The 17,949-nt window shown below is 34.1% G+C and overlaps 1 protein-coding gene across 1 annotated transcript in view; it reads right to left on the bottom strand.

Annotated features, from left to right (window-relative positions):
- Positions 1-17,949, bottom strand: part of RTTN (rotatin) — an 82,398-nt gene that overhangs the window by 46,920 nt on the left and 17,529 nt on the right. Inside the window, exons 11-25 of the mRNA XM_014938445.1 lie at positions 17,481-17,651; positions 15,276-15,488; positions 13,907-14,019; positions 12,588-12,714; positions 11,584-11,709; positions 9,408-9,524; positions 8,290-8,429; positions 7,896-8,067; positions 6,781-6,880; positions 5,660-5,748; positions 3,819-3,936; positions 3,440-3,536; positions 2,613-2,681; positions 2,106-2,294; positions 874-1,113 (exon numbers count right to left, since the gene is read on the bottom strand). Of these exons, the coding sequence (XP_014793931.1) occupies positions 874-1,113; positions 2,106-2,294; positions 2,613-2,681; positions 3,440-3,536; positions 3,819-3,936; positions 5,660-5,748; positions 6,781-6,880; positions 7,896-8,067; positions 8,290-8,429; positions 9,408-9,524; positions 11,584-11,709; positions 12,588-12,714; positions 13,907-14,019; positions 15,276-15,488; positions 17,481-17,651 (2,081 nt within the window). The remainder of the gene's footprint in view (positions 1-873; positions 1,114-2,105; positions 2,295-2,612; positions 2,682-3,439; positions 3,537-3,818; positions 3,937-5,659; positions 5,749-6,780; positions 6,881-7,895; positions 8,068-8,289; positions 8,430-9,407; positions 9,525-11,583; positions 11,710-12,587; positions 12,715-13,906; positions 14,020-15,275; positions 15,489-17,480; positions 17,652-17,949) is intronic.

Genomic DNA, 17,949 nt, shown 5'->3' with positions numbered 1-17,949 from the left:
CAGGACCTCAGCATTTTCCATGTCCTTTGACCTCAGCATTTTCCATGTCCTTTCTGCTTGGGACACCTGTCTCGTTCAGCAGCAAGCTCACTTTTTCCCTAAGCCTTCCTTCTGTCATCTATGTACCTGTAGAAGCCCTTCTTGTTGCCTTTGGCTTCCCTTCACCAGATTCAATTCCAGGTGGGCTTTCAGCTTTCTTAACTGTGCCTCTGCATGGTCGGGCAATATTTCTGTATTCTTCCCAAGTTACCTGTTCCTACTTCCACCCTCTGTAGACTTTCTTTTGCCAGGAGCACCTTGTTCATTCATGCAGGCCTCCTGGCATTTTTGCCCAACTTCTTGCCCAATGGCACAGACCACTCTTAAGATTGGAGGCAGAGATCATTGAACACTAAACAGCTTTCTTGGGCCGCTCTACCCTTCAGGGCCTGATCCCATCAAGCACTAACAATGAAATCTTTGAAAAGGTCAAAGTTTGCTTTCTTGAAATCCAGCGCTGTGATCTGATTTTTCGCCCTCCTCCCGGGATCCTGAGCTCTACCACCTCATGGTCACTACAGCCAAAGCTGCCTTAGACCTTCACATCCCCAGGGCACCCTCACTTGTTTGTGAGCATGAGGCCCACTAGTGCACCTCCCCGTGTCGGCTCCTGTCACCTGTACCAGGAAGTTGTCACTGATGCTCTCCAAGAACCTCCTGGATTGCTCATGTCCTGCTGTGTTGTCCCTCCAACAGACAGAGGGAACAACTTATATACATCAGAATCAGAGGTGCATGTACAATCAACTCCATAAATTTGAAAATATGAAACCTAGGAAATTTACAATTTAAGCATCATAATCTTTAATGGATTTCTGTAGTTGGTACGCTCACCTGTTTATCGCTTTTTGCCAGACAAAGCGCTTCAAAGTGGTTCCACAGGACCCAGAACTGCATCTCAATGCAAGTCTGTCATTCAGGACATAAAACCTAAGCCTAGTAAGAGCAGTCCTAACATCCCTGTGGGATACTGCCTGAATGATTGAATTAAGGCAATCCTGCAGTCCATAGTTTGTGTGAGTTATTTTGAGTATAAGAATGTCTTCTGAAGATAGTTTTAGTGAGTCTAAAAATCTGAAAAGGTATACAAGAAAAACAATTAACAGTCAATATGTTTACAAGTTATTTCAGCAAGTGTTGACTACTTTTCTTCCCAGTTCAAATAAGACAAAACATAAATTTCCCTAAAAATTTATTTTTGTTGATTAATCCTGTCTCCTCATTCACCCTTCCCTGCCTCCCCCAAAAATCCAAAAACCAACAACAATAACAAACAACACCATCCCATTTAAATCCTGAGCTGCTTAAGTTCTTTGGAAAAATGGCACCTCTCAAAAAGTTACTTGAAAGGTGCTATTGTTTGTAATAAATTTTTCTTCACCCTATTGGAGAAGTTGACCACTTGGACTATAATATTTTCCTATTGTCTTTTTAAGGGATTGCTTTGTTTTTGCATGAAGGAACTTCAAATGAAAATGATTTATCAAATCAACAACTGCAAAGTTTCCAATGGCTCAGAACCACATTGTTTACTAATAAAACTTGTAGGACACTTAAAGGACACAAGCAAAAACTGAAAAATTGTGAGATGGACATAGAAATGATCCTGAATAAAGAGCTAACTAAAAGATGTAAAGGGCATTTTTTCTTTATCTACATAATTCTTAGAATTACCATTAAAAAGAATGATTATTTGAAATTTAAATCCCCAAGGAAAGAAAGAGAAAAAGTCATGTAACTATAAAGGGGAGAAAAAAGCCACAATGACTACAAGAAAAACAGCCACTGAGCCCATTTAAAATTGTTTGAAATTAGTTTGGCCATCAATACAGGTTGTATCAAGCTCTTGACTTCATGTATAAATGCAATTTAGGTGAAACATTAGCTGTGACAACATATCTACAGCCTCTTGGGATGTGATCCTTTACATTTAAAAAGATAGCATTCTCAAACCAGTAAAAAAACCTTGAACTGCTGTTTGAAGTTGAAAACCTACTTAAACTTGATGGAATGTGCTAACTTAATTGAAATACATTGGGATTTAACATCAAGATAAAACGACTCACGTTTCTGCTTCCTTTTCATAATTTACCAGTTGCAATAAATTTTCCATCCCGTGGTACCATGACAGATTCCAAGCCATTTTAAGCATATCTGACAGAGGTTTCATAGTCAAGCACTCAGAAGACAATGGCACCACAACAGTATTAGGGCTAACTACATGATGAGCAGTGATCCTGACTGGGAGATGATACCTTAAAAAAAAAAATAAAAAAATTGAAAAGTGGGGTTTGTTTTGTTTTTTAAATTAAGTGCTCTCTAAGAGCAAGCTTTTAAATTTGCAAATAAAGGTTTTGAAACTCTTTTTCAGAGAACAAAGATTTGAAGAAAAAGCTCCATGATTAAAAATGCAGACAATTTGGATTTAATACCAGACTTTTCCCTTAATTCTCCTACCTCTGTACTTCAGGGAGGGCAGCAAATGAAAAGAAGGGAAGCTAACTGTAAAAAAACAAAACACAGCAACAACCCTCCAAAATCGCCTCCACCAGAAATAAACCACCCACACATACCTTCTAACAACAGCAACAGGTAAACTAAAGGCAGGTAGGCCAGTATCATTAATGGTTATCCCATCACCCCTGCAAGAGATTAAGTTATAGATATTATTCCCTATTTTAAACTTCCATTTTCTACCAATGCTACACTTATTTCTTTATTATTCATATATAGCTGTATTTTCTCCTCTAGCTAGCTCTTTAGTAACTCACTGATGAGTAATTTGCATTAATAAATGTTTCTTCATGATTATGCAATATTAAAATAGTTCTTAGAATGCACCTACAGAATATTTATTGCAGACATGCTGCACATAAAAACAAAATTAAAGTTAACATACCACAGGAAATACTTGATTCCCTTTGTCTATTTAAGAAAATCCCGGCATTATAATTCTTTTCATTATATTTCATGCGTGTGAATTCTAAAAATATTTTTTTAATTATATGCAAATTCCAGGTAATAAAATATCATAAGCTGAGGAATGTTGTTTTAAAGACAACTGCTAAAAAGCCAAATAGGACAATTCTAATTAAGTATAAAAACCCATGCCTACAGTTTCCATTTATAGAAAAGATGGATTACAGACCAATCAGGGTTTTTCGAAAATTAAAGTAAGCTTACAATTAACACTGATGTACAAAGTATTTAAACTGCAAAATTATGCCATACAGAACTATACAGCATGCAACCCAAATATTGAAGCAATTTGTTTGAGCTACAAATACGCAATTTTGGTTATATAAAAGTTTGAAGCATAATATCTTTGGATATATATAAAAAAGTATTTTCATTAAAACCTTGAAATTTTGACTAGAGCATGAAATAACTTTTTCCATACCACGTTTCTGTTCTTGCTACTTCATCAAACAAGAGAAGACAAAGCAATACTGTAGTTTCAGTTACAACAGCACGATCATTTTGGAATATCAGGGAAACTAAATGTGATAAAGATTTAAAAAAAAAAGTTAGGAAAACATTGGCATTTAATAATACATAGAAGGACACTGGCTAAAAACAACTGATTTCCACAGTCATTTTGCCAACATCTTCAACAGATACTACAACATGGGTAACACGAGCACATAATGGTATACCTTTTAAATATTCGAGACTACAAGGCAATCCAAAGTTCTTAAGGAGGCTTTTGGTTAAACATCTAACCATATTTCACACATTTTCTTTCCACATATGTACTAAGGTCAAAATAGAATCTTTACCTCTGAACAGTGAAAGCAGTAAAGACGATTGCTGCGCTAGGGACAGACGAACAACTGGATCAGCATATACAAGTTTGCATAACAGTGTTAGACATGGTAACACTATGGATTCCATAAGCTTCAGGAACAGAGGAAAAAAAAATATTGAATACAGATAACAATTAGGATAATATATTATGAGATGCTTAATACAAACTGTCAAGCTATGAAGCAATACATTCCATCATTTATGGTAGAGGAACCTAGATCTTTCTTAGACAAGCACATTTCATCCAGACAAAAGCTGCATGTTCATTAGAAAATATTTATTCACTTCTGGTGTTATTTCATTAGTAAATGATGATCATTTTATTGGTCTCTGGCATCACAACAAAATTATAATTTTTGCTTCAAAAATATGTATTTTTAAGAAGCATATAAGTGAGCTGAAGGATTTCCAAAAAACCTCAAATATTTACAACCATATAAGCTTACTCATTTTTTTTAAATGCAAATAACTCATTGTATCACATTCATTTTCTGGGTTCCAGTGTTTCAGATCAAGTAACCTAAGAAGGTAAAGCAGCTTGCAAAAAGTTACAGTATCAGTGAATGGCCAAAAATATGACCAAAGTCACTGTTCCTAAGAATGAGAAGACAGGATGTCTTTCACAGCACCATTACGTTGCTTGTTCTGCATTTAAATGTTATTTTGTAAACCACATCACCAAATATAGTTTAGTTTAATATTGAATAAACAAAAGCCCTGCTTTTATAGTATGAAAAGAGTCTTTTGCATAGCCATATATAAAGCCTTATTTAAATGGTGCTTTTTCTGTCTACTACATCTGTTGTCTTTTTCTTGGTAGTCACTTTTCTAAGAACAGGCAATGTCTTTTGTTTCTTTTTTGTTTATTTTTGTTTTCTATTGATTTTAGGATGAAAACAAAAATCATTTGAGGGGAGAACCAGAATCTGGGCTATATTCTCTCTGGACAGTGTCCTAATGACTTATTCAATCAAACCTACATGGTCTTTCTTTGACCTAATGAAACTAGCACTACTTTGTGTTTAGACTAAGCTTTATCAAACAAGAGGTGAGCAGTGCTCCTACTTCAATTATTTTCTGTTCTGGTGAATAGCTCTGGTGAATAGCTTTTCTATTCTGGTAAATGGTGAATGTACATTTTCTTGGGAAGTAGTTTGAATGCCAGAACTCGAGAGCACTAGGGATGTGACCTCTATTGGTTGTGTTAAAGAGACAGGAGTAAGACTGCTTAGCTATTTTGCAGAGGAAACATCTTCCCATTATTACACAGAGCAGATCATTTGGGATCAAAAACTTCTACCAACACAAAGGCAAACATATTTCTGAATGTTAACACTTGAAGAAGTAGAATTTCATACGCAGCTGTATATGAAATTATTTATACCTGAAACTCAACCTGACATGTAGATTCCCATTTACAATAACTTCTCATTATGTTTAGAGACTATGAAATACAACGTAACACTTTTTTTTTAATATCATTAAAATTTTTTTTTTAGTCCCTACTGAGAAAGCTTCAAGGAAGTTCTGTTATATTTCTGAGCCACACTAAACATAATTAGTTCTCTGGCTGACTATTTTCATAGGTAGGCAAACCAGTCTTCTTTTGTTAATTCTTGTTGTTGAACCTTACCATTATCAAAAATGTAATAAACAAACCACATATTGCAATTAAAATTGTTATTAAATATTTGTATTCTGTGCAGAATTAATGCATTAATGAATTATTCTGTGTTATAAGTGCAGAAAAGGTGAATTCTACTACCATCATGCTGTGCAATGCTTGCAGAAGAACTTTTAGCAATAGTTTTACCTTGCCATCTACATGTATACATTCATTAAGGTAAGACAAAATCTTTTCTATCACACCCAACTTTTTCACAGTGCCATGCATTTTGATATCTGTAGGAAAAAAAAATTGTAAAAATCACTGGTTCTGCACCAATTTAACATTAAGCTTCTTTCTGCAAGATCACAAACGCTTGCTGTTAAGAACAAGTTTCCAAAATTGCCAATCAACAGAGCAAGTACAGCTCTAGCACTACCAAGGCAAGCCTCCACAAGCCTTGTTATCTGACTATAGTAACCTCTTGAACACTAGACTCTTAAATAACTTCCCATGAGAACTTTATGTTCTACAATTACAGCGATCCCCAGTGCAACTCAATTTCAGTCAAACAAGGATTGATTGCACCTGTAATGCAAAGTTATGATGTAAGTGACTGATCACAAAGAATAAAAGAAGGAACACTTTCCCTGCAAACATATTAGATGAAATGCCACGGGGAGTCTGTCCCTTGATATTGAAAGAGGGTATAATCGTGAAATATTAGCTTGAGTTTACTGAACCTTCATTCACACAAGTGACATTTCAATCCATTTTAGCTGTTGTTACTACTTAAGCTAACTCAAAATGGAGGAAGAAATTCAGAATGATAGCAGTTATTCACTAAATATAAAATCCCTTTGGCTAGCCTGTAAATCTAAGAATTAACTTTCTGAATTGAAATATAACAAAACCAAATATATATATATATATTTTTTTTTTTTATATTGACCATTGCCTCCCTCACGCAAGACTGATGATTTGAGTTAGCAATAGCAACAAATTTGAAGTACCATTAGTTCTGAGACAGATCAACAAATTGGCAAACATTAAAAAAGAAAAGCAGAAAAAGCTCTTACATGCTTTACTCCTCTATTACCCAAGGGAGCTGGTTTTTAGAATAATAAGTCCACCATTTCTTATTCTTGAGGGCAACAACAAAAAATAACTATTTTTTATATAAATTGGTAGGTTATCCACAATAGTGTTAAAATTCTGGTCCAACAATATAGATCAAAATTATAAAGAGTGCCCTTAGTAGAAACATACAGAAAACCTAGCAAAACTGCAAGCTTACGCAATGATCAGCACATGAACATAAATTTTACCTTCTAAAATGATAGTGAGCTGCTCAGCTGCAGACTTTCGTAAAACTAGGTCAACAGCATCAGAAGTAAAGATGTCATACAGCTTTTCAACAGTTTCTGCCTAAAAGTAAAACTATATTAGATTTGCATTCAGTACTCTATTAGGAAACAAGGTAACCAGCGAAATTTCCTAACAGAAAGTAGAAAGAAAAAAAATCTAAATTCCTACCCGTGGAATATAACAAGACAATAGTTACTAGGGCACAACAGAAACAGATTTCTAACAAATAATGCTTAATTTATGCAGGACTACAGAAAAGTCAACACTACACAGAAATGTTAGAAGATGCTTCTAAGTCTGTGAAGAGGACTGACTTTTTAATACCCATAGGGTTAAAAAAAAAAAATAATAATACTACATATCCATACAAATTTCAGGTCCTAACTTTCTGAAGGATAGAGGGGAAGAATATAAATGAAGTATACAATGTGTGGTCAGAATAATTTCTTTTCAGAGAGCAAGCATGTTAGCATTTCTTTAATATATTGTTGTTAATATGAAAGCATTAAATGGTAAAGAAGGAAGAAAAATGGAGGAGAGATGGTAAAAAAAAAAGAAAAACAAGAGAGATACAAGTTTCCCATATGCCAAATACTTGTGATTTGTTTTTCACTTTGCAAAGGCAGCAGTTTTAAGAAAACACAGACATAAATTTGTAATCTGTTTTAGAATATTTCATACTACAAATTATTTGTGCCTGTTTCAATAAAAATTGATTTTGCAAGGGAAAAAAAAGCTCTATGTGAGTAAAATCAGACTCTCCCCATGCACAATGAAATTGTAAACACAGCAGGCCTCCGCTTTTCATACTCAAGTTAAGTCTTGCTGTTAACTTATTTGCAGAGAGGGGAAAAAAAAGAAGCAAAAAGGAATCCTTAATTCTTTTCTTATTGTTGCATATGGTAGCATAAAAACTACTCTTTAAATTCATATGGAAGGAATATTTCAACACATTTCTTTTTATGAAGCAAGCCAATTTGTATGAAATAACTGCAACCTTCAAAAATGGATAACTTTAGTGATTGGGTAGGTAGAAGAGCCGATCAACAACACAACATTTGAACTGTTTACTCACCTTAAATATCGACTCCTTTTTATCATCCAATTTTAGCTCAACAGCTCTTTCTAGAATAAATAAGTTGGATATGTTGGAAAGCACGCTACCATGCAGATCCGGGCGTTTCAGGTTTGCCCCTTCTTCGTTCAAAAGATGGAACATTAGATGTTTAAGTGCTATAGAACGAACCCTACAGGAGTAAAAAATTAAAATTAGTATATAAAATTCTCGTATTGGAAAATTTTAGCTGTATAGTTAAAAATTAATTAGTTTATAAAATTAAGATGGGGGAAGCACTTACTCAACTCAATATTGCTTAATCTACCTTTCAAATTAAACCACTGCTTTTTAAAGCAGACATTTTTGTCATCAACATTAGAAATGTGCTGAAAAGCTCCAGGACATTACTTACAACTGCTTTTTTGAGAAGAGAAGACGCAGAGCGGCCTGTACTCTAGTAATTCCAGGGAGAATACCCTCTCCTTTGTCAGAGGATGTTTCACTCAAATTTAGGATACAGTTACCTAGTGCATCTTTTGTGTCAGCATAACCCTAAAACGAACAAATAACAAACAAAAATTTCCAAAATTAAGAAAGTCCACTTACTAACTTAGCATATTAGACAAGGTGATTCCCCTTTTAGGGCCAAGTGAGGGTGGGGAAGGAGCAACATTCCCTCCCCCCCAAAAAAAAAGAAATAGCTTTTAAGAAAACATTCAATTTCTGCAGATTAATTTCAGTTACATCAAGTAATGATTCTGCAAATATTTAAATAGTAGAGTAAAATACAAGACATTTTATATGCATTAGGTGAATATAGGCCTTAGGTATGGTGTGTTCAGGCATCTATTGTACATAGCCACTACAGGCTATAGAGAAAAATTCTACTGACAAAAATAAGAGCAGGCGTAAGTTCTTTCTCACATGTTTAGCCTATAGCTTATATTAAACACCTACCTATTTAATCTTGAATATCAATGGAAGCTATGTTTGTTAGTAACACAGAAAAGCTGATATTACTGCATGAGAAAGCTCTGAAGTAACTTTTCTCCTACCACTTTCAAGTTCTTGGTGTATTTCCTCTGCATATTTTTCTGTCTGAGCTTCCTATTTCATGGTCCATTGTACTCGCAGTTTCTTCCCATTTTTGCCCTGATTTTGTGCAGTTTATGTAAGGGCTTAAGTTACATGAGCAGTTTTTTCAATTTATGATAATACTGAGGAGCAAGGTCCTCATTTAAGGAGTCAGTCAATAATTGCTGATTTCCCTACAACATTTCAAAGTTTCACATTCTAGTAATACCAGGCTAAAATTTGTCACAAATTTAAAGTAGTAAGTTTGGCTGGCATTATGACCTCTATAAAACTTTTGACCATTTGACATCTGACAAAACAAGTGTGTAGGTATATTACTGTTAATCTGTCTTCAGCCTACTACTTAGGTGAATATCCTGTTTGTTGTTTAACATGACAGTATTGCTGTTTACATGATTTCATATATTAAATTGAGATTAAAGCACTCAGAAGTACCTGTAGAACAGGAATGACAGGACAGAGGGCCTCAATAAACTTGTTCCAAGTCAATACTGCCATTACTAATCGTCCCTGCAATAGATGCATCAGAATGGCCTTGGCTGTAGAGTTCACCTGCTCAATTACAAAAAAAAAAGCAATGGATGCAACTGCAGATGTGTCTAGGTCAGTTTGTCAATGCTGTAATTGGAAATGTTATACAAAAACATCTCAAAGAGAAAGGATCTACAAACAAAATACTGTCACTGCAGAATGCTACTTTTAAATTGTCAGTCACACTAAACATTAGGTTGTTAGAAAAGTTTCTCAGTGAAAACACATGAATGGTTCTTCCTAAATAGCACCCAATCATTTTCCCTTAGAACTCCAGTTTGTCTTTTCTGAAATAAAATAAATCATTACTTCAACTTCTAGACCTATTGGTCCCTCTATCCTGCAGGTTAAACAAATTCTGTTTCTTTTCTTTCCTGGCTCTACATTTCTGGGTCATTTCTCAGCCTGTATGATATGCTTCTGAAGATACAGGAAGAAAAGAGATTTAAGAAGTTTTAAAGATAAAAGCCTGTTATGTGATCATTTAACTTTCTTGAGGCAAACAGTCAAACTAGGAAGGTTACCAAATATTTCAAATTGTACATGAATTCATCTGAAGCTCTTTATCAAAAAGAAAAAAGAAGCATATGATACAGCACGTATACTGTATGAATGTATCCTGTATATAGTATGTAATGCATACTATATGCAATATTGAAGTATTTACTTTTAATTTATTACTACAATGGGAACAGAGGGAAAAAAAAAACCAGCTTCTCAGAAACTCTTCCTTAAATAGTGTAAAACCACTGGCCTTTAGTAGCTAAAAACCTGCATTTTACACCAGAGCTAAAAATCCTCTCACCCCAGGCAACAAAAAAAAGCCTTTAATAATATCACTCTAGCCCATGTTTAAGGGACTGGATTTGTAAAATCACATGACATATCTTAAGCCCAACCTTGGAATTGCCACATGTCTGAAAGATTAAGCTGTGCTTTATGAAAAGTTAAGTAGCGGATACACATCCAAGAAATAAAAACAGATTATTGGATACGATCTTCATTACATATTTTGTTAGAAGAATAATAAGAATGCATTATAAGGTAAAGAGAACAAAATAGGATAATTTTGTAAACGTTCATTCTCTTTCTCTACAATCTTTTAAAATTCAGTATCAATTGAAGTCTATTTGTTATGCTTGACCAATCACTAAGAGAGAAAACTGGCAGTCTTTTTAATAAGGCATCGAAGGGAGTAGTCAAAGAAAATAAATGCTTTTCTTGGACAAGATAAATTATATACAAAGTACAAATACATAGCACATTGTCAAAGATATTTTATTTTTCCTTTTAAAATGCTAACATCTAAAAAATAGCTGCTAAATGGAATTGTGCGCAGTACTGTGTTAACAAAAACAAATCTCCTCAGGAGACAAGCTGAAGAAAAAAGGTTAAAAAAATATTTGTTACTCAAAGTTCTTTCCCCTTTGACTATAGAGACCTTATAGATTAGCTATAAAGTAGTTACAAATTACCCAAGTAATTTTTTCCCCTCTCAGAACTCCCTACTTAGTGAGGATATATGTTATATATGGATATATATGGATATATGTTAAGCATTCATGCATATAAATGAACCTTAGACTATAAAACACTCCTGTAATAGTCAGGTAGCTAAACTTAAACAAAGATATGTTTGTAGTGATGAAATACATTTTTATCGCAAAGATATTTCAGATTTAAAGTGTCTTTTTGCTCCTCAACCAGCACACACATCTCAGAGGTCATCCCACCTTTACAAAGACTTGACACTTCATGTTTTCCATTATACGTACTATTTCATCACACGCACATTTTATTCGGGTTGAATATATTACAGGAATAGATTAAAAAAAACCATAGCTTATTTAATTTTTCATTGGTCTTTATTACATCTAATAGCATCCCATGTATAGAACATTCTTTTGGCTCATCATTAAAAAAATCTTACCATTTACAATTTCACTATTTGCATAGCCTTTCTATATACAAGAAACCGTATGGAGACAAAACTTCAAGTAAGCCTCAGACCACCATAGGGAATATCAACACCTACTTTGCATGCACATCAACTTATAAATATATCTACTAAACACAGTACCTCATTCTTATCTTCCTGAAGGCCAAACGCACAGATTTCATATAAAACTTTTGGATGAAAAAGAAAATGTACTCCGTGGCAGATTGAAGACACAGGCTTTGCAATATTATGAATACCTAAACAGTCCTTCAGTAAAAATGAAGTTGGTTAGTTTTAAAATTCAAGATAGTCTCCACTACATCTTATTTTATAGACTGTCTGAAATTGTCATCCAGTGAAAGGTTTTCTCCATGCAGTTTGGAAAACTACAGTTCTGAAAGCCCAGGAAAACAAGACTAGCTTTATAAATCAGTGACTGAAAAATCCTATTCCTACACAGCACTACGAAACACAAATTAATTTTGGTTTTATTTTAAATAATAGTGAATTTGGCAAACTTTATACTTTCGTTGGTATTACATTAAAATAAGCAAACCTGAAACAGAGAGGTAAAAATCTCACAAAAAGATACAAATGTCATTCAGTAGGGTTTTGGTGTTTGGGGTGGTTTTTTGTTGTTTTTTTTTTTTTTTTGCAAAAGGCTAGCTCCAGAATCTTTGTACATTAGTGAATTGCACTATAAGCCCAATAAATTTAGCTGGTGTCCATTATAGAAAACAAGAATTACAACTAAGTAGTATATCAAAATAGAAAAGTGTTTTTTATTTAGAGAGCCAATACTACTGAATACCTAAAAAGACCTGATTAATATGATGTTGCCATTCTTAAAATAGAACACAGTCATACTTTTAGGAAGTTCATGCTTTTTATCCCTTGGGTTATCTTTATGAAAAACTAAGGCAGTGACAAAATACCCATATAAAACTACATCAAAACCAAAACAACCCTCCCAAAACCAGCAACAACAAATTAAGGTTTTAAAATAACCAGCACATAAAAGGACTTGGAGATTTCACAGTATACAACACAGTAAACAGTATTTGCATTAAAATGCTTCTGATGAGGAAATCTTATAATATGCATTATTTAGTGCAACACAAAGAGCATTAAGCATTAGTTCTAACCTTCACCAATTCCAAACAGCAGCGATAAGCTTCAGTTTTTATATTCAGCAAAGGATGAGACAATAGATGGAGAAGCACCTTCTGACCCTCAGCCTGAAGCAATGAGTTAGCCTCAGCAGAATTCCAACTAAAAAATGAAAAATAATTCATTTAACTATTTACTTATTTATTTACTTTATTTATTTATGTTACAGTACCCACCCAAAAATGTGTTCAAAAATTTGCCTGTTAAATTTCAGCATAATTTCAAAAAAATACTTTCTGAAAAGGTATACATCCTGAAAAATGACTGGCCAGAAAAAAGTTCAGATATGACAATATATCCGCCAAAATAAAATAGCAGTATCAATCTTCACGTTTGAACACTATCTTTTTTTTATATACATGTAGGTAATAAAGGACCATAGTTCTTTTAAATTTTTTCATCAAAATTAGGATCCTGACAAACATTTATGTTTGTCTGAAAACATAAAATTCTGTTGAGCTTTAACAGGCTCCCTAGATCATGGTATACAATTACAAAAAAAATTCTGTGCTTTCAAAATATTTTCCTTCTAGAGGTAAAAGTCCATGTCCCTATCACAAAGTGAATTTATGTTAGTTTAAAAAATGAAGTGAATTTCCAGTTACCTGAAACAGTGATCAAACAATAATTAACTCTAAAGGCATTAGAACCCTGAAAAGTGTTTTGACATTTCATAATTTAAAAACAGTATTAGAGAGCTCTTAAACGTAGCTTCATTTGAAAAAATCCCTAAAATGAAATTCTGAATCAGTACAAAATTAAGATTTTGTATTTCTAATTAAGTGTTCAATACAGAACTTTTCCAGGCACCACAGCGTAACTTAAATTCTCTAACTAGAGACGTGGAAAATCTAAAAAGCATTCTGTGTAATAAATGAGGTGCCATACTGTGTTATATAGCATCTACAACAAAATAAGTCCTTTAGGATTTCTAAAAGTGAAATAAAAGTAAGTTACACAAATACACTTGAACAAAGAAATTAAAAGTTTGAAAGACAGGTCAAAGTGTTTTAAGACTGCTTCTTTGTAAATCATGTAGTAACTTTATATACAAAATCTTAAAAAATTATACATAGAGAAGAATAAAACTTCAGGTTTTTAGCATCTGAAATTCAATTTTCAAGAAATCCGCTAGAGAATGACACAATTTATTTAGAAGAGACCTTTCAATGGCTAAAAGAAAACAATTTTTCAGATACAAGGAATAAACAAGTTTAGCTTCTATTTGAGAAAGTTTATCCATAAAAAGAACTGTATTTTCTCAAGCTAGACTTTTAAATAGTAATGTACTCACATATTTGAGCATAAGCGAATGCATTCCTGAAGCAAGGGAAAGTGTTGATGGTAGGGTAGACTATTCAAGGCCTGATCTGCCAATTCTACTAATTCAGAAAGATTTTTGTCCCCCTGAGTAGTAGAATGAAGAGAAAGAAACTATCAAAATAAGTAATGCTAAAAGTATACAATATTATTGCATAATCCTTCTGAATTTATTATCATTTAATACATCTACTAACTAGGGTTTGGTTCAATCTCTCAAAGAGTTTATAAATAACCTGGTTACCAAATTCAATAGACTGCAAACAAATAAATTTTAGAACCTACTCCTAGGAGCTGAAAAACCTTCAGCTGCTGAATCCAAATAAACTTCCATTAAAGTTAATGGGAATAATGTATGTCTAACATTTCACAGCATGAATATCATAACTCTATTCAAAACACTGTCTAAAATGCCCAAGAATATACTCACATCCTTGAATACTTTATGCTTTTAATAAAATTATTTTTTAAATAAATACGCATTTTATGTGAGAATAACATAGTCAAAGATTTAACTATTAAACTTTTAACAATTTACTATTAATATTAAAGACCAAGTTTGGGGTTTCTAAATTTAAGAACATATGTCTTCATACTTTTGGTTACCAAATACATTAAACATAAGCCATTTAAATTTGATGCAGTTAACTTCACTGTAAACAGTATTTTATGAATAAAGCATTGCTTCTATTAAGTTCAGAACCTGCTTATATAAAGGATAGGCTAACTCAGATTTAAGATAGAACTACATTTATATTTCTGTATTTTGTTAATTTATTTTAGTATCGATGGAACAAGTATTTTGCACAATTATTTGTCCATTTGGATAATGGAAAAGAGTATTTCCATACTGTGCTAGAATCTCTTAACTAATAAAGTAAAGCATATTAGTTGTCTTCATAACAAAGTGAAACAGATAAATCTTACACAGTCTAGAAGTAGTTGTTTATTAGAGCTACAATTGCCAAGTAGCTGGGATAAAATTTTCTGAACTATTTAAACGCTGGGCAACGTACATACAGAAACACACATATACACACACTATATACTTAAATAGAGTACTTCTTTCTTACTTCTTTGCCCATAAAAGGTCTTGTGTCCACTGCCAATCTCCATGTGTTTATTTCTTTGCTTTTACTTAGGATAAGTTTTTCTGTTTTGTTTTGTTTTTACAAACATCATGAGCAGTATTAGCGAAAACAAATATAAACTAATTACATCTTGCATGGTACAGAATATTCACAGATTCTCTTCAGCTATGCTAGACTACAGTTTTTACCACAGAGAAAAGGAAGTGGAGGAAAGAAATTTGCCTATAGGAAATATATAATAAAATTTCACACCTTCTTATGAACTTCAGTCATAAAGCTACAAGTGCATTCAATGGAATATGCAGCTTCTGAGGCTTGTTTATAAATACTGTAGTTCTCAGTACTCATCTGTTCCAGGTAGGCTGCAATAGATTCATGAACGCTTGGGTGTTCCAAGGAGAAGGACAAGTCCAGAGAGAGAAGAAATAAAGCGTTCAGCAAACTCTTTTGTACAACTTTACTCGCCTTTGAAAAAGAAAACAACTGTCAGAATAGCAGCCTGAAAAAAAACCAGTAAAACCAACAGCACTTGTATTCGTTTAACATGTACATTCACTATTGCTGCTACTTAAAAATTAGAGAAAGAAATCCATATCAAGTGAGTTCTGTATGAAGAATTTATTTTTTTTTAATTAAAAAGTGAGAGTTCATTAGATGTCAGACGTGCAACCAGTCAGAAGGGTGTATGACCCAGGCACTGCACTGACAGCCACGCACAGCACTGCCCAGGGTCAATTTCCTGTCTAACCACTAGATGGCAGAGAACACACAGACCACGATTATTTCTGTTCAATAGAAAGCTGTTTACAATTCCACACAGCAATATCATATACTAAGAACTGGGATTTCTTTTTTTTTTTTTTTGCTTTGTTTGTTTGGTTTTTTTGCTGCAAGTGTTCAGTAGTCCTTCAATGAAAATTTTGACCTCAAATACAATAACTCTTTTTCCAACTCCTGTCATAGACAGAATTGAAATTTTGTATTATGCACATAAAAACATAAACACAAAAATTATAAGAATTCATTAGATTAGTATGTCTACACTCGTTTTCAGGTACAAGAAACTACTTATATTGATAGTAAAAGACTTAATATTTGTGATACAAGGCTGTAACAGAAAATGAATCTGCTACTCAGATTGAAGGATGTCTGCAAAAGAAAAAGCTACACTGTGATAAAAACCGATCCTAAAAACATGCAAACCGATACAGGTTTAAACATCTTTTAACACTTTCCATCCCACAAAAGGGCCCTCTCATCTGAAATAAACTGGAATAAAAAAATGAAGAGCTAAACCAGAACTTTTAAATTGCATTTGAAGTAAAGAATAATTAAAATCACTACGATGTAAGAAACATAATTGCTTACTATGTTCCATCAGATTAAGAGTGATGATTTAAACAGTATGGAGTTCTAGTCTCACTTGCATGCATACTATAAACGAGCAGGGGGCAGCACAGCTCCGCAAACCATGCATCATACCAGAAAAAACCACTATAGGAGGAAAAGGAACATTGAAGTCCAAAAACTCATTAAAAAATGGTATTAAAAATATTTTTTGAAGACTTGAAATTTGCAGAGGAGTCTGCAGAATGCACCGATAACTGAAGAAGAAAACTATGGCAGAAAAGGACCTGGGGGTGTTGGTTGACTGTCGGCTGAACATGAGCCAGCAGTGTGCCCAGGTGGCCAAGAAGGCCAACAGCATCCTGGCCTTTATCAGGAACAGTGTGGCGAGTAGGACCCAAGAGCTGATCATCCCCCTGTACTCAGCACCGGTGAGGTCCCACCTCGAGTACTGTGTCCAGTTTTGGGCCCCTTAACACAAAAAAGACACTGAGGTGCTGGAACAGGTCCAGAGAAGGTCAACGAAGCTGATGAAGGGTCTGGAGCACAAGTCTTATGAGGAGAGGCTGAGGGAGCTGGGGTTATTCAGCCTGGAGAAGAGGCTGAGGGGAGACTTTATCACTCTCTACAACTACCTGAAAGGAGGGTGTAGAGAGGTGGGGGTCAGTCTCTTCTCCCAAGTCACAGGCGACAGGACTAGAGGAAATGGCCTCAAGTTACGCCAGGTTGGATATTAGGAAAAATTTTTACACTGAAAGAGTTACCAAACATTGGAATGGGCTGCCCAGGGAAGTGGTTGAGGAACCATCCCTGGAGGTGTTCAAAAGATGAATTGACATGGTGCTGGGGGACATGGTTTAATGATGGTTTTCGTCAGAGTTAGGTTGATGGTTCAACTAGATGATCTTGAAGTCCCTTCCAACCTAGGTGATTCTATGACTCTAAGAGACAAAGTTGCCTTCTGTGATCATACATCAGCCAATGTAAATCAGATTAATTTCTCTGTCCAGTGGCTATTCTCCCAGTATTAAATCACTGAGGAAAACGTCATTTTTTGCCCCTTAAAATGTAAAATCAAAAAACAATCCCTTTAAAGTAGCGATGTCGTACCTTTTCTACAGGGAGAAGTATTTGTAGCAATCTAACAGTGAAGAGTGAAATACTAATAAATGCCATTCTGTGATGCACCATCATCATCTCAGGCTGCTCTGTACTTGTATTGGTTTTGTGATATAATATGGTTTCTCCAAGCAAACCCAAGACCAGAAGCAATTTGTCTTTCTGAAAACAAAATCAGAAATACAATCATTAGAAATATTTGAGACATTACTGTATCTTTACAGTGTTTTTACGGCACCCATTGCATCATTAATTATGCCAATTATACAAAGTAATTTAACAATGTGGAAATGGTACAAAATACACAGCATTTTTTTTGTCATCTAAACAGAACTGTGTATTAGTTCTAGATCTCACTCTACTTTCACTTGCAGTTGTGAATACTTTGGTCAGTAATTACCCATTTACTGGTTACTCTCTCCCTCTCCCCTCCCCCCCCTTTTTTTTTTGTTTCCCCCCC

This window comes from Calidris pugnax, unplaced genomic scaffold (genome assembly GCF_001431845.1).
Source record: "Calidris pugnax isolate Ruff unplaced genomic scaffold, ASM143184v1 scaffold13, whole genome shotgun sequence".
Lineage (NCBI taxonomy): Eukaryota > Metazoa > Chordata > Aves > Charadriiformes > Scolopacidae > Calidris > Calidris pugnax.
The sequence above is the reverse complement of the archived record's forward strand: the minus strand, read 5'-3'. Positions and strand labels throughout refer to the sequence as shown.